Source organism: Letharia columbiana (genome assembly GCF_014066305.1).
Source record: "Letharia columbiana isolate WasteWater2 chromosome Unknown Sc0000034_s0, whole genome shotgun sequence".
Classification (NCBI taxonomy): domain Eukaryota; kingdom Fungi; phylum Ascomycota; class Lecanoromycetes; order Lecanorales; family Parmeliaceae; genus Letharia; species Letharia columbiana.
Genome location: NW_023501077.1, coordinates 307,856 through 325,022, shown reverse-complemented (window position 1 = coordinate 325,022; position 17,167 = coordinate 307,856). Strand labels below are relative to the sequence as shown.

General features: G+C 49.2%; 5 protein-coding genes across 5 annotated transcripts; 2 read left to right on the top strand and 3 right to left on the bottom strand.

The window, feature by feature from the left end:
* Positions 1–1,058: 1,058 nt before the first annotated feature.
* HO173_008784 (uncharacterized protein) lies at positions 1,059–1,883 on the bottom strand (the record flags this gene model as incomplete). Its single annotated transcript, XM_037310680.1, has 1 exon — positions 1,059–1,883. One exon carries the CDS (start codon positions 1,881–1,883, stop codon positions 1,059–1,061), a length of 825 nt encoding a protein of 274 aa, XP_037162450.1.
* A 2,215-nt stretch (positions 1,884–4,098) lies between these two features.
* HO173_008783 (uncharacterized protein) lies at positions 4,099–5,066 on the top strand (the record flags this gene model as incomplete). The annotated part of the gene is made up of 2 exons (XM_037310679.1): positions 4,099–4,214; positions 4,283–5,066. The coding sequence occupies 2 exons, from the start codon at positions 4,099–4,101 to the stop codon at positions 5,064–5,066; spliced, it is 900 nt and encodes a 299-aa protein (XP_037162449.1).
* Positions 5,067–5,778: 712 nt separating this feature from the next.
* On the bottom strand, positions 5,779–7,671 carry HO173_008782 (uncharacterized protein; the record flags this gene model as incomplete). Its single annotated transcript, XM_037310678.1, has 2 exons — positions 5,779–7,480; positions 7,658–7,671. 2 exons carry the CDS (start codon positions 7,669–7,671, stop codon positions 5,779–5,781), a joined length of 1,716 nt encoding a protein of 571 aa, XP_037162448.1.
* A 243-nt stretch (positions 7,672–7,914) lies between these two features.
* On the top strand, positions 7,915–15,774 carry HO173_008781 (uncharacterized protein; the record flags this gene model as incomplete). The annotated part of the gene is made up of 1 exon (XM_037310677.1): positions 7,915–15,774. The coding sequence occupies one exon, from the start codon at positions 7,915–7,917 to the stop codon at positions 15,772–15,774; it is 7,860 nt and encodes a 2,619-aa protein (XP_037162447.1).
* A 468-nt stretch (positions 15,775–16,242) lies between these two features.
* On the bottom strand, positions 16,243–17,150 carry HO173_008780 (uncharacterized protein; the record flags this gene model as incomplete). Its single annotated transcript, XM_037310676.1, has 3 exons — positions 16,243–16,356; positions 16,452–16,902; positions 17,035–17,150. The coding sequence occupies 3 exons, from the start codon at positions 17,148–17,150 to the stop codon at positions 16,243–16,245; spliced, it is 681 nt and encodes a 226-aa protein (XP_037162446.1).
* Between the last annotated feature and the right edge of the window lie 17 nt (positions 17,151–17,167).

Sequence of the window (17,167 nt, the reverse complement as noted above, 5' to 3'; positions counted from 1 at the left end):
AATGGATGGTGAGACAGGATGAGATAGGTGAGAAGGCAGTCTCAAGCGTCAAGTCACAAGTGCGTTGGAATTAGCGCGTCAAGGAAAGTACAGTTTTAGCTGACTGCTAAGAGAGGTACGCGTCAAATGCTTACTCTACCTTTATAAGTAGGGTCAAAATTCGGTTGCATCCCGCCCCTGCAAATCTACTTTACGGCCTTCACCATTATCATTGAAAAGAAGGATACCAGTACTGTCCGGACTACGTACCTAGGTACCTAGTACATAATGTACTTTAGGTACTGTACCTACATTCTGCCTCTACGACGCAGCTGATTCGCGAACAATTGGACCACCCTTTTAGCGTGAAATGTCTTGCTTCACGGTCTGTCAGAAAGCTGGAAACCGGACTTGCCTATGCAGAAGCATTTGATCCCGTGTAGTATTCCATGATCTTAACGACCAACAGCGACCTCCGTACTGCAGGCGGGATAGTGCAAGCGAAACGCTCCTGCTTTTGCTGCAGGAAGAATCACTATTCGTGAATCATTTGCGGTTCTTGACACGAAACCGACGCGGACGCGCCTTAAACGCGCTTTTCCGACTACCGATCTTCTGGTTCAGGCCAGTATCTTACAACCATGTGCGTGGATACCTGTCTTTGAGAGGTTGCCCTGGATTTCAGGCCGCTGTGAGGAATTGGCATCGACCTGCATTATTACTTCTCTGCTCGGGATTTCAAAAGGCTCCCAATGCGAGGGATACTTTGCAAGCGCTATCTTTCGTTTATGTCACCGCTGTCCAACCCGAGCTACGATGCCATTGGCTGCCCTTCCATGCTGGATTTACTCTTGTGAAGCACTTCCAATTGATAAGCCTTGGGCACTGTTCGACGACGCCATGTGGCCGCTTCGTACAATTATCTGGATGAACCAAGCTGTTTGGATAGATCACACGGGCATCGTCCGTCGACCTTCTTCCATTTACGCAAACCTTGTGCTCTGTTTCTGCAGAAGGGGGAGAACGAAAGGAAATGGTGTTGGTCAATGTCGGGAAAATACCCCTCTTATAACTCATTTTTAACTACATTCATAGTCAGCAGCACGGTCCCACTCATTTTCTTCCATACCATCTTCGACTCTCTTGCTCTTGTCTCCTGCCATCTCGCTGCTCACAAGTGCAGCAATCAGTCCCAAAGCCACCTCTCTGCCCCTTCCGATATCCTCCTCTTCCAGCCCACTTGGAACGTGTAGAAACATACACGGTCGCTGTCCCCCGTGCTCCCTCCGCCAATACTCAAACATACAGGCATAATACGTGAAGTCACAAAGGTAATGCCCAGCATTATTGGAGGGCCGAAGATCCTCATTCACGAGGCTTGATTTCCACCGCCTCCACACATCTTCAGTGTCAAAACTGGTGTGTAGTCTCTCTGGTGCTTTGTACTCTATCCGCCAAAACGTGTCTCCCTCCAAGGTCTTGCCATCAACGTCTTTCTTGTTGTAACCATCCCTATGGGCGAGGGTCTCCAGCGTATAAAAGTTCCGGCCTGGCGCCAGACCGATGTTGAGAACGATGTCATGTTTAGGCTTCAAGCCATTCTTAGGGAAGAGGAGCTCTGGAATGATCTCTCGGACATGAGCGTAACTAACGATGATCGGCTCCGAATGAATGTGAAGGATGATCAGAGGGAGGCCGGGTATCTTTTGTTCGGTGGGCAAGCTCCTTGCGATTTGGTAGGCTGGATTGGTGGTGTTCTCTCCAAAGGGCTGAGGTAGGCAGGTCAGCCAAGCTCCATGACTTGAGAACTTCTTTGATGGACAGCGCACACCGAAGCCTGTTACCAGAACATTGATCTCCTCCTTGCTGTTTTCAATTCCAGCCGCAGGCGCCAGAGAGCCCATGACATTCCAGGCGCGCTGCCACAAAAACGGAGAGTTTCAAAGGTACGAATCCCAACCTTTTGGCACCTGGATTCTCTCTTTTCCTTCACCAAGATGCTGTTTGAGATGATTCTATATATACAGACAGCTAGTATACTCGGCTTGATACCCTGTAGCTCGTGAAAAGGTGAAGAGAATTCAGTCGTCAAGACTGTCACGTTTTCTGACAGCTTGAGGTATATTTGTGGTTGCTAGATGGTCATGCTAAAAGCGGGGACTTTGATGACCCCGCAGTAGTAGCGTGTGCAGAAAACGTTGGAATACTTGGCACTGAGATTATCACACACACACTATCAAAAGTAGTACTAAATAGATGAATCTTCTCTCATATCGTATTCTATCACCTTTCTTATTATATTTAAAGCTTTTATATATCTCATTTAGTTAATTTCTATTATTTCAAAATACTTCTTATAATAATTAAGTATAGTGCTATAAAAGGCTATATCTTTAAGGCGAATATAAGAAAGTTAAATAGGGCTCTTAATAAGTGCGATATTTAGATAGATTTTAAAGACTAAACTATATTTGCTACTGCTGCTATTACCCTAGAGTTATTAAGGCCTTCGCTTATCGCTATTAAGACTTAAATATCTTTAAGTCTATCTTAAAGCCTCTAGCTAAAGTATTAGAAATCTCTAATTATATAGTAATACGATATATAGTAGATATAAAGTCCTTTATTGCTTTTAGATACTTGATTATTTATATATTTATATTATCGATAGTAAGAAGAAAACCTCTAACTATGTCGATTAGGAGGTATTTTAAAATACTAAGGTAAAATATTAAGGATCGGCTAAGCGAGATATATAGGAGCTTTAAATATGATAAGGAAGGTGGTAGAATGCGATATGGGAGAAGATTCATCTATTTAGTACTACTTTTGGTGGTGTGTGTGTGATAATCTCAGTGTTAAGTATTCTAACGTTTTCTGCACACGCTAATAGCTCTGGTTGCTTATGCCGTTACAACCATCAACCAAAAGCTTGGTTTGGCCATGAACCAAGAACCGACGTTAAATTTGTTGCCATTCGACGTGAAACAACATTGATTGGGTGAAGTCCGAGGCTGTCTCGTGCAAGAAGAGCTCTAGACGGCCATAAATCCAAACCAGACCCTCAGACGATGATCTGTTCGAAATAACAACTACCAGCCTCACCAGACCTACTCGTGCTCACTCTGAAGCTCGCAGAGCCCTGACAAACGAACGGACTCACGATTGCCCCTTGCATGCCATCTTGCAGTACCACGATCCCAAGCTGGTTGTCAGTTTCTGGGCCTCATCCCAGGAGCTATTCGGGTTGAAAGGCTCACTACGTTCCAGAAATGAAGCTGGAGCAAGATGATTACGAGAATTCGTAGGGCCGTCTGCGATCCGGTTCCAATCATGTTGTAAGGGGTCATGCGACGGAAAAGATCAGCTTGGTGGACCGTGGCCGCCGTCTTGGGGCTTCTTACATCTTGAGAAGTACTCTCATCTTAGCAGTCAATTTGCGTATCCGAGAATCGAGGTAATACGGGTTGTTTTCTGGCCTGAGGGAAAAGAGACGCCAAAATATGCAGTTACTGAGGATGGAAGGAGGCCCAAACCAGTGTGTCATTGATAACACAAGAGATAATCCGGCTTGAACAATATAAAACCTACATCTGCACAATTGACACGTCCCAAAGGGACACCATCCAAAGTCAGCTGACGCACACCGTACGCGAAACGATAACCAAGGTCAACCAGCGTCTCCTCTTTCCGATCCAGTCACCCTTGTTAGAATGAATTTCTGGGTGAAGTTCTCTGGGAAACGCAGAGGAAGTGAGCGAAAATTTTGAACGACTGAAAATAAAAAGTCGACTTTTTCCTGGTGTTTAGAAACCAACGAAAGTTGAAAGTTGAAACCGATGCCTGGCACGGACGAAAATAGAATGGGTGAATGGTGACAAACTCCGTCCATTCTCAGCCTTACCCGTGAGCCCCTGAAGATCTTCATTCCAACTGCCCCAACCTGACGAACACTCTTTGTTCGCTTCAATTTCTTTGTTCATTGTATCATCAAGTGTCCTCCCCTTTTGCTTCTGCTTCTTCGATTTCTCAGATCAACAGAGTACAGGTACTCTTGACCATTGTCAACACGTTTACACACCGCCTCTGACTCCTCCTTTGTGTACGTCTTTCGCCAGGATGCCACTCCTTCTGCCTCGCGATGGCGACCCCAACTTTCACTCTTTCTCTACCGTCTACGAACACGGCCAGGTAAAATCAGGCTGGGCCTTTTGCATGTCAAAAGCCTACTGCAAGTATGCAAGACCTTCCTTCCCCCTTCTTCTGTCCTCCACCGTAACGAATCTCTACTGACATTCGAAAGATGGCCTGCCATCGCCGGCATAGTCATCGGTATCATTGTCTTTGCCCTCGCTGCCTACTGCTGCTTCCGCTGCTGCTGTCGCGGCGGCCGCCGCTCACGTCGCAACCGTGCTGGCACAGCTTCCATGTTCAACCCAGCTCCTTACATGGGCTACCAGCCCGCCAACAATCCCAACAACGCCCCGCCACCTTATGGTGAACCTCCGCGCTTTGCGCAGTTCGATGTCGGAGGTCGTGGCAAAGCAGTGAACGAAGACAGTCTACCTGCAATGCCGAGTTGGGAAAATGCACAGAAGAAGCATGTCGAAGAAGATGATGTGGAGATGTCACGTCTGGAAATACCACAAGAAAAGAACCCCATGCTAGCGCCTGGAGCCAATGCTTCAGCCGCGGACTTGTCAAATCCAAGATTTGGCTACTCCGAGGCAGATTCACCTCTTGTTGACCCTTACGGAGCGCATCACGCACAAGGACAACCACCCGCAGGCTACACAGGCCCAGACTTTGGACATGGAGCCGGTCATTATACTGGTCCCGATTTTACTTCGGGGATCGGTCAGGGGCAGCAGACTTCTTATTCCGCCTATACCCCAAGCGAGAGCACAAGATATGAACCGAATGGGATGAATGAACCTCTGGAGCTGGGTACAACCTACAGTAACACGCTGCCACCGCCGAGCTCGACTGCGCAGCACACGGGATTTCCACCACAACATGCACCTAGTGTCCTGCAGGCAGGACGGAGGCCAGGAGCGAGTTCGAATGATTCATGGAGGGACGTTTGAGGACTTATTCTCAGGTTCCCCCTATATCTTCCATCTGATTGCTGCGGAGGAGAGGTTTCCCTAACATGTACACTACTAAATTTCACGAGCTCATGGATTTTCAATGCAGAACATGGGTTGCCACAGCGCACAGTCCATTTCATCCGCTTATCAATCTATTAAGAATACAAGTCCCAGCAATGGCAACCTCTCAATAGGTAAGTCTGTAGAAGCAAAATTGCCTGCCTAGGGCCCAGTCAACCAGCCCTTTCGCCCACCCACAGGAAAGTTTTCCTGCGATTCACCTGGCATTAACAAGAATCTGGTGGGAATGGCTCGATCCTTTCGCGATTTCTACATTTCATCTTCATTGTTGTACTGTGTTTGTCGTTGAAGGAAGTGGTGGTGGATGAAGATGATTTTGGTGCTGGCTGGCTCCTCTGGTCGAGTGGTGGCGACAGAGAGCGAAGGTTTGAAGGAGCGGCATAAATGGGTGGGAGACTGGGTCGTCGTGATATGTTGATGACGGAAGTCGAGGGGTTCGAGGGTGTTTGCTTTTGCTGAGAGTCGGTTTCTCCCTTTCCCATGCAACTTTTCTGCCAGTACGCAGACTGTGATCACAGGTTTTCGGTATCAAGATCGAGTTTCCTGCTCTATGTACGCAAAATGTGTCTTCACATCAAGCGCGGTCGAAGATGGACCGCAAGAATCTTAAGGCAACGCTGGGGGGTACCTAGCTTTCCTCTAATGAGAAATCAAACTTCTTGAATGCATCCTTGAACCTCTCCGCGTCCTTCTTCTCCTCAGCATCACTTTGCGTGCAGTCCTTCCAATGCATGCGCGCTTCCAAGCCCAATAGCTTCGCCATTACCCGCCTGCCAAACTGCAAATCAAAGCGAAATTCCGCTGATAGTGGCAGCACAAGTTCCTTCTCTTCTCCCTTCTTCTCCTCTCCATCCCCATCGTTGGCACCCCCACCGTTAAGAGTGGACTCTGCACCCTCCTCAAGACGCCAGATCCATACACGGAAATAGTCACCCCTCTCCGCTGTGCCGTCTCCTATCGCTTTTGTCTTCAGAGTGGGATACTTTTCGTTCTCGGCCTCAACTTTGAAAGCTGCTTCCACAAGACCCTTCTTTATCAGATCGGCGGGTACGGGCAGGAACTGCCAGTGGATGTGAATGCCTTCTGCGCGGCTAACTTCCCAAGTCACTGCACCCAAAACGCCTTTGCTGGTGGAAAGGAGATGGGAATGCAAAGCGTTGCGGTAGCGTTGCATTTCTTTGTATGTTGAGATTTTTGTTTCAGGTGGCGTGATACTTGACAACGTGGGAGAATGTGACAGAGGGATTATAAGCATGTGGGCAGGAAAATTGAGGGTGGGATAGGTAGTAGGGGTGCTGAGAGGTCCTTTTGCAGTGGTGACGTAGGCATCTTCTGCGATAGAGGCGATGAGGTGAGTTGCAAGATTGGGGTTTGAGAGACAGAAGAAGCATTCCTGAGGTCCCGGTGGTGGAGCTTTGTGACGAGCTCGCTTGTTTGGGTGGTGGTGATTCTGGTGGCCGTTGTCATGATTGAAGCGTGAGTAAGCCTGGATTTGATCTGGGAGACGTTGACGCTTCCTTGAGGTGTCGGTGAAGGGAGTTGCTGTTGTACCTGAAGGCATTGTGAGGGGTGGTGCGGCGTTCGGATCTATGGTGAAAGCATATAGCCACTTTTGCTTCGCAGGGTTGTCGTAGGCGGCGAGACTGATGAAGCGAGTTATTGATGAAGTGTCAGGCTGATCCTCTTTTGTTATGTGGAAGAACGGTTCACGCTCGTAGAATATGGAGTCGGAGGTGCTGAAGTGGTAGCGAGGTTTCAGGCCTGAACAGAGCTCGGCGATACACTGCTCCGCCTTCGCTAATGATAATGACTCCTCTGCACCTTCTGGGAGTTCGATGTTGGATCTTGCATGGACTGATGTTGGCCAGTTACTCGTGACAAGTATATCTGCGGTGTTTGCGCCATGAAGCGCTTTGGCGTCGCCCTCAGTGTGGAAGGGCAAGTGCTTGTCTTTTGACAAACCAGCGGTTATTTCTGGGTCCAGTGACCCTCCGAGATTCACTATTCGTATTCCTTCAGAAGTCTTCGTGGTCGCACGTTTGCCTAAAAAGTAAAGATTCGGACAAATTTCGTCATCTGATCTCTCGAGTTTGTCCACTATTTGCTGAGGTAGCGGATGTTTTCCAAGCGTAAAATATGTCGGCAAGGGGATGGTGATTCTACCATTTAGAAGAGACGTGAGATTATCTCCATCTTCCGAGGATCCTTCAGTATGCTCGGGGAAAAGATCTCCTACGACTATAGCAAGTGAGAAGGCGTTCTTTGCATGTAGCTTCGATATCTTCCCGAAAACTTCTGTGAACCGTCCGTGCACAGAGCCCGTAACGATGCTAAACAGCTATCAGTTTGCATCACCATAGTAAGCATACTAGTAATACAAAGACTTCATTTCGTAAATCACTACGCATGTGCAAATGGAAGAATACATGGATATCTCGATTGAAAAACTTGTGGAATTTATGTTTTTCCTCAAGGAAAAAGTAACAGAGAGTTTACAGTGTACTTACATTTTGGAGGTCATAATTGGTCTACTAGGTTTCAATTTGAAAGCAGATCTTCTGTGACTTCGAAGGTGAACCCATGAGATGAACCCAATCAGGAAGAACACAGATATTGGAAATACGCGCTAGGGAAAAAGTTAATCCAGACCCCGGATTGTCTCGAGAAATCACGAACTTTTTCCCGAGATACAAATCTGGGCTTTCTCGCTCTGGCAAAGCACGAAGTCCTATTTTCTCGAGGTTAGACGGGAAATATGGCAGCCATGTCTTCAGGAATTCAGGCGCGCTCCAAAAAGCTGGTGAAAAGAGGGACTACATCAATGCGGAAGCACCGTTTCGAGTCGTTCAACCAGCGCATCTCAAAGCTCAGCATCGATCCCATAAGGAGGAGCCGCCGCAACGAAGTGGAAGCCGACGATCTCACAGATTTGGCCTCCTTCTTCAAGGCTTCACTGGACCGATGGAAAGACCTCAACCTCTCTGAAAGTTTCACATCGTTTGTTCGAGAAGTTGGACCGATCTGTAACAGCTTGGCTCAGATCCTCCACTACCACCAACGTGTGTTCGATATCCTAGTAGATTACATTGGGAAGAGAGATCCACTCTCGCTGGAGCCGCTGCTGGATCTTTTGAGCAACTTCGCACATGATCTAGGCGTACGGTTCGAAGGGCACTTCTTGAAAGCCGTGACACTGGTGGCTTCTCTGGCCGCAAAGCATGCAGATGTTGAGGCTATTGAATGGAGCTTCACATGCTTGGCATGGCTGTTCAAGTACCTCTCACGGTTACTGGTACCCAATTTGAGACCTCTGTTCGATATAATGGCGCCATTGCTGGGAAGAGAACCACAAAAAATTCATACGACAAGATTTGCTGCTGAGGCTATGTCCTTCTTGATCAGGAAAGCTGCGATCGTGTATGCCAAGGATGCCAAACCTTTGACCATCGTTGTGAACGCCATTCGTGACGATGTTTTACAAGCGTCTAAGTCGGGATTCAATAAAAGCAATGTCCAGTTGTATCAGCATGGTCTGATGACGCTACTGGTCACCTCGATCAAAGGCATTGAGCGGAAGCTACATTCTGGCGGAGCGCACATCTACCGTTGCATGCTTGACCGCCAATTCGCAGATGACAATGACCCGAGCACGGGCTTTAAAGAGATTGTGTATGGGGTCACGGTAGCTTTGATACACCAAACCGACTCGGTCAACTTTCAACCGATATTGGACATCGTGCTTGAAAATCTTCAGAGACTTAAACCCGATTCCAGCAAGAGCAGCGTTACTGTTTGTGGACGCCTACTCTTCGTAGTCTCTACGGTGCGGAAAGGGTCCAGAATCCAAGATTGGATGCCAGTGTTGAATGCTATGTTAGCCTTGCTCGAACTCTGTGAGCCGTCAGACGAGGAACCTCTTGCGGAGACCTACAAAGCGTCTGCTGTGATCCTTCAATATTCCCCACTAGAATTGGTCCTGCCCAAGGTTCGTCAGGCAATGAAGATCGTTGCAGATGATCTTTTTGCACGAAACTTCTTGCCTTTCTGCAACTACTTCTTTGATCTGGGTCACGATCGCTTCCAAGACTTTCTTAGACCCCACTTCTCTAGATTCATTGCTTCCAACTGGAAAGACCACGAACTCGAGCTATGTTTAACAGTGCCCAAGATCGGACAGGCTAACAACTGCAACAAATTTCCCTGCCCTGCACCATGGCAGGAACATATTGTCAAGACGTTCGAAGACGCAGTCGATAAGGAAGATCCGGCCGTCCGATGTTCCAGCTATCTTCAATTACTCGACTTCATGATGGTTAGCCCTGGTACTAGGGACAAGGTTATGGAAAGCGTAAGCGACATGGTCCATCAGAATTTGCAGTTGTCCTCAAGTGGTAGCCTTCGGAAGGTGTTCAGCCTTGGCCAAGGGCTGAAAGCATACGTACAATACACTTCCGACCTTGGGTCTCGTCTTGCCAAAAGCTGGCCCTTGATGTGCAGCCAGGCCGTTAACCACGGAACTCTTGCGCCATTCCTTGAAGCCACCTTGCTTCTTGTCAAGGCCAACGGTTTGCAGAACTGCAATAATGACTCGTTGACTCAGGTGCTGATAGAGAATCTTCACTCGTCCTCTCACACATTACGCAATATCTCACTACAGATATTGGACGCGCTGTACGCGGAAAAACATGGTGAAAAGGCAGATATCCTTACCACAGCATTGACGATCGAAAACAGTCCGCTAGATCTACAATCAGCTCGTTCTATATCGATGCATGCTCGCAGGCTATCAGCACAGTATGAAGCCGCGTCGTCAGATGAATGGCTGCAGAAAGCCATCCCCCATTTCTGTTTCGGCATGCTCACATTCAAACTCTCCCAAGCCTGGGATGATGCGATCGTTGCACTAAAACAGATATGTGAAACGAAGACAGGGGAAGATGCCGTTTCTGCACTAGCTTTCGAGTGGCTGCAAGAGCGTGCCCTGGAACATGGGAGTACTAATGTGTCAACTCTCCCACCAATGGAACAAGGCTCCTTGACTGACTTTCAGTGCTCAAATCTCATGCAAGTGGAGCAACTCATAGATCGTGCAACGATTGAAATTGCGACGGCTGCTGAGAAGTCAAGACGCCAATTTTTTGCTACTCATATTTTGTCACCGCAACATGCTCCCAACGCACCCAGTCTAGCTCTTCGTGTGTTATTAGCAATCCCCCATGTCGCAGAGAAGCGATCAAGGCAGCTCGTACCCCTTTTTCTGTCATGGGCCGCCGAGGAGCTGGATCAAGATCCTGAGAGCCCTGTGGAAGACACAGAAGCTTCAACGATTGCGAGGGGAAATCCAACTTCTTCAAGACTTAAGCGGAAAGACCAGAAAGCAATGCTGGATCTCTTTGGCTGTTTCCATAACCCCAAAGTTCTCTATCGATCTTCCAATGTGTTTCTGGCACTGCAAAGCCTGCTGACCAATGGAGACGCTGAGGTCCAGAAATCTGCCCTCAAGGCTCTGCTCACATGGAAGACTCAGGGCATACAACTCTATCAAGAGAACCTGCTAAATCTGCTAGATGATGCCAGATTCCGGGACGAGATATCTACATTTGTGCACGTGGATGCTCAGAACAGCGTCATACAAGAGGACCATCTTCCCGAGCTGATGCCAGTGATGTTGAGGCTGCTTTATGGTAGAATGATTGCAGGATCTGGCGCGAGCAGTGGTAGTAGAGGACAATCTGGGAGAAGGAAGACTGTCCTCGAGGCTCTCTCCCGGCTAGATGAGATATATCTCCAGGACTTCATTAGCATCGCTCTTGACCGTTTACGCGACGTTAGATCTGTGGAAGGCACCCAATTGAACGAAGAGCTGTTTGGCACAGAAATCATAAGCATTCGAAAACAATTAGGGTTGGTCAATATGATAAAGGACATGCTCGAGATTATCGGCGATCGTCTCGCGCCCTTCGCCAAAAGCCTAACTCAAGCCTTGTTGTATTGCTTAGTCTGGGCCTCCCGACGGCTCGGACTTGAGAAGGGCGCAACGGACCAAGTTTCCGAGGGTGTTTCGCAGATCTCATTGTCAAAGGCTGTCCGACAAATTGGCGTGCAATGCCTAACTCTACTATTCCGATGCTGTCCGGCTGAGACGCTCCGGCCCTATCTATCCACAATTTTCTCGGAGCTACTGAGCCCAAGACTAGATGCATTGCCCATTGAAACAGCTCAATCGGTTTCAGGTACACTACAGCTCTTCTCGACTTGGGCTTCGTCCAAAAATACCGTATTATTTTTAGTAGACTATGATGCAAGAGCAATGAAGTCGGTCATTGACTGTTTGGATGTTCCTTCAGCAAAAGACCAGGTCAAGCTGTTTGTCATTGAAGAAATTCTTGGGAAGATCGTCGCGCTCGCTAGGCCATCGATCACTGAAGACCTGGAAATGGACAATTCCTCTGGCTCCAGTAGTGAGCTCATAGCACAAGACGTCTTACGTCCGAACGCGCAGAATATGCTTGATCGAATGGGAAGCCTACTACGCAAAAGCCCCAGTAAAGATCTTTTGGTTGCCGCAATCCAGCTTGTTTCTGCGCTTGCGCCTCTGGTCGAGGGTTCCTCTCAAGTGGATAACCTACTGGAGATCTGCACATTCCTGCTCGATCAACCCTCACATCGAGTCAACCCTAGGTCCAAAGGCGAGCTTCTCCAGATAGTTCAGCATTTTATCCCCTTGATTGGCTCCGCCCTCTCCTCAGATCTGCAATATTGGATCTTCTGCACGATTTCTTCTCTATTCGGATATTTCAAGGATAGGGCAAATCGTTTGATCCTCTCGAAAGTTTTGTCCGTCCTGGCAGAGCAAGGTGGCGAGCTGCAAGATATTGCACGACTGTGCACTAGTCTAAACTCCTTCTCCCCAAGGAAGATCGACGAGCCTGACTTTGATGAACGCCTGAAGGCTTTCAATGCCATCAATGAGATAAGGTACCGCGACTTCACTCCAAAGCAGTGGCGTCCGATCCTGTTCAATATGCTTTTCTACGTCAAGGACAATGAAGAACTGGCAATACGATCCAATGCGTCCTTCGCACTCCGTCGGTTCGTGGAGATGAACGTCGTTTCTTCAGACGCTGCAGAGACTGAGTCCTCAGATTTGACCAGAACGGTACTCTTGCCGGCTCTCCGCAATGGCGTCTCAGAACCATCTGAATTAGTTCGCACTGAGTACCTCAGCATTACAGCTCATCTCATTCGTCACAATCCGGAATGGCAGGAGGTCAGTGACATGTCCGCTCTACTTGTGAACCATGACGAGGACGCTTCGTTCTTTGGCAACATCCTCCACATCCAGCAACATAGGCGTCTCCGGGCCTTGCGCCGCTTAGCCACAGAAGCACGCCAAGGAGGTCTTCGGAGTGTCAACGTAGCTCACTTCTTCATACCCCTGATTGAGCATTTCGTCTTCGACAAGGGCGAGGACGAAGGCGCCAACAATCTCAGCGCGGAGACGGTCGTGACGATTGGTGCACTAGCTTCGTCGCTTGAGTGGCCCCAATTTAGGGCTATGTTTCGAAGATTTAGTGGCTACATCAAAAGCAAGCCAGATATAGAGAAAACGGTAATCAAGCTACTGGGCGTAGTCATTGATGCCCTTAGCCTGGCAGCGGCGGACAAGGAGAGAGCGTTGACCACTTTCGGTGAACCGGATACTGACAATCCGGAACCACCAGCATCTGTCCACAACGGCAGCACGCTTGCTGTTACGATGCCGAGGCAGGAGAACCTCGCTGGTGAGCTGACAGACAATCTACTGCCGTCACTCGAGAAGTATCTTCATGACAAGGACGAGTCTACGGTCAGCCTTCGTGTCCCTGTCGCAGTCTCAGTCGTCAAATTACTGAAGCTCTTACCTCATGGTGGGCTGAAATACCGATTGCCGCCTGTTCTTACGGATGTTTGTCACATCCTCCGCAGCCGAGCACAAGAGTCGAGAGACTTAACTCGTAAAACCTTGGTGGAGATATCGATTCTGATAGGTCCTCAATACCTTGGCTTCGTCATGAAAGAGTTGCGGAGTGCTCTCGCAAGAGGGTACCAATTGCATGTTTTGTCTTTTACGGTGCATTCAATATTGGTGGCCACATCTTCGATATTCAAGATAGGCGATTTGGACTATTGTCTCCCGCAGATTATCTCAGTAGTCATGGACGACATTTTCGGGGCTACGGGGCTGGAAAAGGATGCAGAAGAATACATAAGCAAGATGAAAGAGGTAAAAAGCAGCAAAAGCTACGATTCACTGGAGCTTGTGGCAAAGAATACGACGGTGGAGAACTTTGTGCACCTCATCCGCCCATTGCAGACCCTGCTAGGGGAAAAGCTGGATCTGCGGATGGTGAAGAAAATCGATGAGCTGCTGAGACGCATCGGAGTTGGCCTTCTTCGCAATGAAGCCATCCAAGATCGCCGGGTACTCGTCTTCTGTCACGAAATCATAGCAGAAGTATACAAGACAGGACAAACTCCGAGCGGCAGGCAATCGAAAGAGGATCACAGTACCAAACGCTTCTTGATCAATTATAAAGGAGCAAACAAGGCTGGCTCCCGCGGTAGTACTTCGTCGTACAACTACAAGCTTGCTAAGTTCTCCCTTGATGTGCTTCGAATGGTGCTACATAAGCATGATGCTCTTCAGACGCCGTCAAATCTAGCAGGCTTCATTCCTATCATCGGCGATGGCATTGTCCAATCCAACGAAGAGGTCCAAATCTCCACCCTTCGTTTGCTCACTACGATCATCAAGGTGCCTCTGAAGGCTATAGACGACAGTGCAGCCATATATGTTGCCGAGTGCGTGAGACTAGTCAAAATCTCGACATCGACAAACGTAGAGCTAGCACAAGCAGCATTGAAGCTCGTATCCGCTATCCTGCGGGAGCGAAGAACGATCGAAATCAGAGAGACAGATCTAGCCTACCTTCTCAAACGCCTCATTCCGGACCTGGAAGAGCCTGATAAGCAGGGAGTAGCTTTCAACTTCCTGAAGGCCACTATGACTCGCAAAATCGTGATCACGGAGGTCTATGAAGTACTCGACGCTGTCGCTGTCATCATGGTCACCAATCAAACCCGAGGCGCGCGTGATATGGCCCGAGGCGCATACTTCCAATTCGTCATGGAATATCCCCAAAGCAAGGATCGCTTTTCCAAGCAGCTCAGCTTCCTCGTCCGAAACCTTGACTACAAACACCAGGAAGGTCGTCAGTCAGTCATGGAAGCCGTTCACCTCCTGTTCACCAAATTAGGAGAAGACTTGGTGCAAGAAGTCGTTGGAACTTTCTTCGTCCCCTTAGTCATGGTAACAGTCAACGACGAGTCCAGCGAGTGCCGAGAAATGGCTGGAGTCCTACTGAAGAAGACTTTCGAGCGAGCGGACAGCGAGCGCACCCAATCGTTCCTCAGCTTACTTCGTTCCTGGCTGGGTCAGTTCGACGAGACTCTTCTGAACAGGGTCGCGCTCCAGGTGTATTGCTTGTATCTTGATACGAATGGTGCAAAAGGCGAGAAGGAGATCCCGCCTCTCCAGGCTCGACTGACGCAGATCCTCAAAAGCAATCTCAAAGCTCCTTCCGAGGCCGACTGGGAGCTGTTATACTTCGCCTTGCAGGCATTTGCCAAGATATGCCAATTGTTCTCAGCCTCAACCCTCGCTGCAAGCACGGCTCCTCTATGGGCGAGTGTGCGTCAATGTCTTTTCTTCCCCCACGCTTGGGTCAAGCTGTCGGCTGCCAAACTGCTGGGTGCATATTTTGCGGACTTCGCCAGGAATAACGTCGGCAACGAAGCTCTTTCATTATCACTTGAAGGCTCAGGCGGTCTGTGGCTCAGCGAACAGGAGATCATAGGAGTCACGCGAGCTTCCCTAGGCTTGCTAAGAGTGCCCGGCGTGAGCGGAGAGCTCGCTAACCAAAGTGTACGAAATCTAGTCTTCCTCGGCAAGATCATGGCACAGACATCTATGCTCTGGCCACAGAAAGATCAACAGCTTGAAGCAGAAACCATCGAAGATGAAGGATCCGAGGACGAAAATGGCCTAGAAGAAGAAGACTTATCTACATCTACGACCATACTAGCACTTGGCTACCTCATCCAACGCGCCTCCTCCCTCCTCCGCCGTGGTCCCCTCACAACCCGCTCCCCTTCTTTAATCCCTCTCCACGCCTGCCTCACCCTCCTCGGCGCACTCACCAACAACGTACCCCTCCCAACCCTAAAGCCCCATATCCCAGCCATCCTCCTCCCTCTCCACAACCTCACGGATCCCGCTATTCCTACCCCTTTTTCCTCCGACACGGCCTTCACGGGCGGCTACAAAACGCTCGTCAGCAACAGCCAAGAACTCATGGCGTTGCTGCAGAAGAAGCTGGGAACGACCGGGTATGTGACAATACTGCAAAGAGTGAGAGAGGGGGTCAAGGAGAGGAGAGAGGGGAGGAGGGTGAAGAGGAGGATTGGGGCGGTGGCGGAGCCGGAGAGGGAGGGCGAGAGGAAGAGGAGGAAAGGGGTAAGGAAGAAGGAGAGGAGGAAGGAGAGGGGTGGGGAGGAGAGGGGGAGGAGGAGGGGTTGGTGATGATGGAGTAAAATATGACTGGCTGATTTTGCATAGCGAGAGGAGTATGGGAAAAGAAAAGCTGCATGTATGATCTTATGCTGCAATGTGTGATGAAATTGTAGATACCACAAGGCTGGCTAGTGCAGTCAGATTTTTGGCATCAGAGATTGCCCCATTCAGTATTATCCATTGATTTTACTATTTACTTGATATCATGGTTGGCTACCCAGCAGCGATATTGACTATCAGGCCCTGAATACCTTTAATGCCTTTCAAGATATCCACAATCTTTGAACCCCGACGGCACTACTAGCTCAATCCACCTTCGTTGGAGATATAAGACAGACCGATACATACGTTGGTCGTCCATGGCAGGGGCCAAACCTAACTCGTTCGGTTCCCTTCCATATACTTGTTCACAATTCCATTGCAATACTGATTCACAATCCTTCGTTCGTATCGAGTTGATGTTGAATCTGGTATAAATCATCCTCCCTTCCTGGGTCCTCCGGAGAAAGTTGGAATGGCAGGAACGGCCGGTATGACAGGCTTGGGCACCTTGGGCTCGCGCTGCGCAAGTTTCTTGCGTTCGTTCTCGAGCTATAGGTATCACTTGATTAGCAACACTGGACCACAATAGCAGGCAACTCGCAAACATTGCTTTCCTATCCTGCGAGCAGAAAAAAATTACTCACCACCTTTTTCACCCTAGCCAACGCCGACCCAGCCTCTTTCCCCGCCCTACAGTCCTCACTTCTATACCCTGGGCCCTTGACGACAACCTGATCCATGACCACAATATCCTTCCCATCCCACCTTGTCGGCAACATCCTGCTGATCGCATCGAATATCTCCTGCGCTTCTTTACTGACATTCCTATTGACCCTGCTAGCTTTTTCGTGGGCGCGCTGCAGAGCGGCTGCTGCGCGGGCGTGGAGGGCCGTGGTAGAGAGGTACGGTGGGAGCGCTGGAACTGAGGGGGGTGGGGAGAGGATGGTGAGCGTTGTTATAGATGGGAGGGAGAGGAGGTGATGGATTGTGTTTGGAGGAGTGGTGGAGAGGGCGACGATGTGGGTGAGGGGGCAGATAGTGTAGAGGGTGCCTTCGAGGGTGGGATGCGCGGAGACGGTGGTTTGGACGCGAACTCTGTGGGGAGGGTGGTTAGCTTGAGCAATGGTGGCTGAAAAGGCGGAGCATGGAAGAGTATAGACGGCGGCATAATGGGCATTGCATAAGAATTGCATGCTCGAAGAAGAGGCGGCATCAAGTAGTACTTACTTTCCACCAATAGCTCCACTCATCGCAGTCTCGAGCGCTACGAGCTGGCCAACATTAGGCGTCGCAACCGGAGCTTTTCCTGCTGCATTATTCTGGCGCTTCGTACTCTCGGCCATGCTCACACGGGTGTGCT